Genomic DNA, 1,934 nt, shown 5'->3' with positions numbered 1-1,934 from the left:
TGTGGCGCACGGGCTTAGTTGCTCCGCAGCATGTGGGATCTTCCTGGACCAGGGCTCAAACCCGTGTCCCCTGCATTGGCAGGCAGATTCTTAACCACACTGCACCACCAGGGAAATCCTGGGCTTGCCATTCTTCTAATCCTGTTCTCTTCCTTAGGTGTTGGTGGATAGAAAAGCAGGCTTTACCTGTTGTGTTGCTGGGCACTACCTCTACCTGCCAAGGAGTTCACGGGAACTCTTTATTGCTTGCTTTTTTGTTGCCCCCTGCTGGACAACAGGGTACAAGGACTGGAGAAGTTGTCGCTGATGTTGAGCCTTGGAGGCCACCAAACCTTCCTGGAAACTCCCCTAGGAGTTTCTGGAGGCGCTTGATGGTGACATAGTTCAAGTAAGGAAAGGGCCACTCATCTTCCAGGACTGAGGTAGGATCACCCCACTCTCACAAGAAAGATGTGGGCTTTGTTTGCCTTTAGTTATGTGTGAAAAATCACTGTGAATCCTTCAGCCCCTTGGAGACTCAGCCTCCACAATGCTAAAGCATAGGCGTAACAACAACTTTGGCATAACTTCAAAGGTTTTATAAGTATATGACGTGCCGTCCAAGTCAGATTAACATAAGAAAGTTATATAAACACAAGGCATGGTTATTATTACGAACCTATAAGAACTGTGGTCATCCAACTTCTCCATGGGAGTTGGGTTAAAGTTCACAGCCTCAATGGAGGCCAACTCATGCTGGGATGGATGTTCTGTATTTGCAGCCCAAACATACAAGGCCATGTTTTTACTCACCTTCCCGGGGTGGAGCTGGTGCTGGGGCCAGCACTTCATTTTCTGGAAATGAAAAGAGTAATGGAAGTGTTAGTTCATTGATCCTGAGAAAAGATATTTTCCACAGCCCCAGGCTCTGCTCAACTCCAGGCAGCCGTCTTCTCTGGACTGACGAGAAGAAAAGCATCAACTCAAGACACACTGTCTTTTGGTGTATGGTGTGAGGTGAGGATCTAAATGTGGTTTGAAGATATGTAGACTTCCAGGAGGGGCAGAGTTTAGTGGCGGACAGAGCTCAGGTAAGACGGGCATCCAGACGTCCTTCCACTCAGTTATCCCCTCAGGCAGCAGGCGGGCATTTAATGGCATTGAGCCTGTTTCCCTTGTCTGGAAAAATGGACACAACACCTATCTCATATGCACAGGGTTGCTGTGAGGACGAAATGAGACACAGTGAGTACCAAGCACGTCCCTTAGAGCCTAAGGTGCTCTGTAAATGAGATCCCACTTTCCCCAGAGTGCAAGGACACTGCAGCATCTCTGACACCATCCTGCCCTCATGAGACATACTTTCTGAATGATGATGAGACCAAAGTCCTCTGGCTTTGCAGCGTTTCCTTTTATTACAAGGCAAATCACTGTTCAGAACCGCTATGCTGTTCCGTGAAACAGAATCAAGCCCCCTCACAGTCACAGTCATTTCTGGAAGTTTGTGTGCCTGCAGCAGATTTTCGCCTACACTTATCCAAAGGTTTCAGAGCTCTGGTTTTGAGGTTTTTATCCTAGGCTTTGGATATCCAGGATTATAGAGTAGTCTGGTGGTAAAGTCTGCTAAAGAAACTTCTTTTAAAGAATATACTATGTCCAAGTAGCTAAAGGCATATCCTATGACCAGCGGGCATGAATTCCCCTGCTGAATCACCATGGATCGCCAGAACAGGGGATCACTGATGGTTGTGTGAGCCAGCTCCTACTCCTCCAGGGCAGGAAGAGGCAGTTATTGAAGGTGATTTTTTTTTTTTTTTTTTTTTTTTTTTTTTTTTTTTTGCGGTACGCGGACCTCTCACTGCTGTGGTGGCCTCTCCCGTTGCGGGGCACAGGCCCCGGACGCGCAGGCTCAGCGGCCGTGGCTCACGGGCCCAGCCGCTCCGCGGCACGTGGGA

General features: G+C 48.4%; 1 protein-coding gene across 7 annotated transcripts in view; it reads right to left on the bottom strand.

The window, feature by feature from the left end:
• The window catches only part of MYBPC1 (myosin binding protein C1), a 102,008-nt gene that overhangs the window by 82,507 nt on the left and 17,567 nt on the right, over nt 1–1,934 (bottom strand). For all 7 annotated transcript variants that reach the window (XM_028490491.2, XM_028490492.2, XM_028490493.2 and 4 more), the window contains exon 2: nt 793–834. In XM_028490491.2, coding sequence (XP_028346292.1) covers nt 793–834 — 42 coding nt within the window. The remainder of the gene's footprint in view (nt 1–792; nt 835–1,934) is intronic.

This window comes from Physeter macrocephalus, chromosome 6 (assembly GCF_002837175.3).
Source record: "Physeter macrocephalus isolate SW-GA chromosome 6, ASM283717v5, whole genome shotgun sequence".
Classification (NCBI taxonomy): Eukaryota; Metazoa; Chordata; class Mammalia; order Artiodactyla; family Physeteridae; genus Physeter; species Physeter macrocephalus.
Note: the sequence above shows the minus strand (reverse complement) of the source record. Positions and strands in the feature narration are given on the sequence as shown.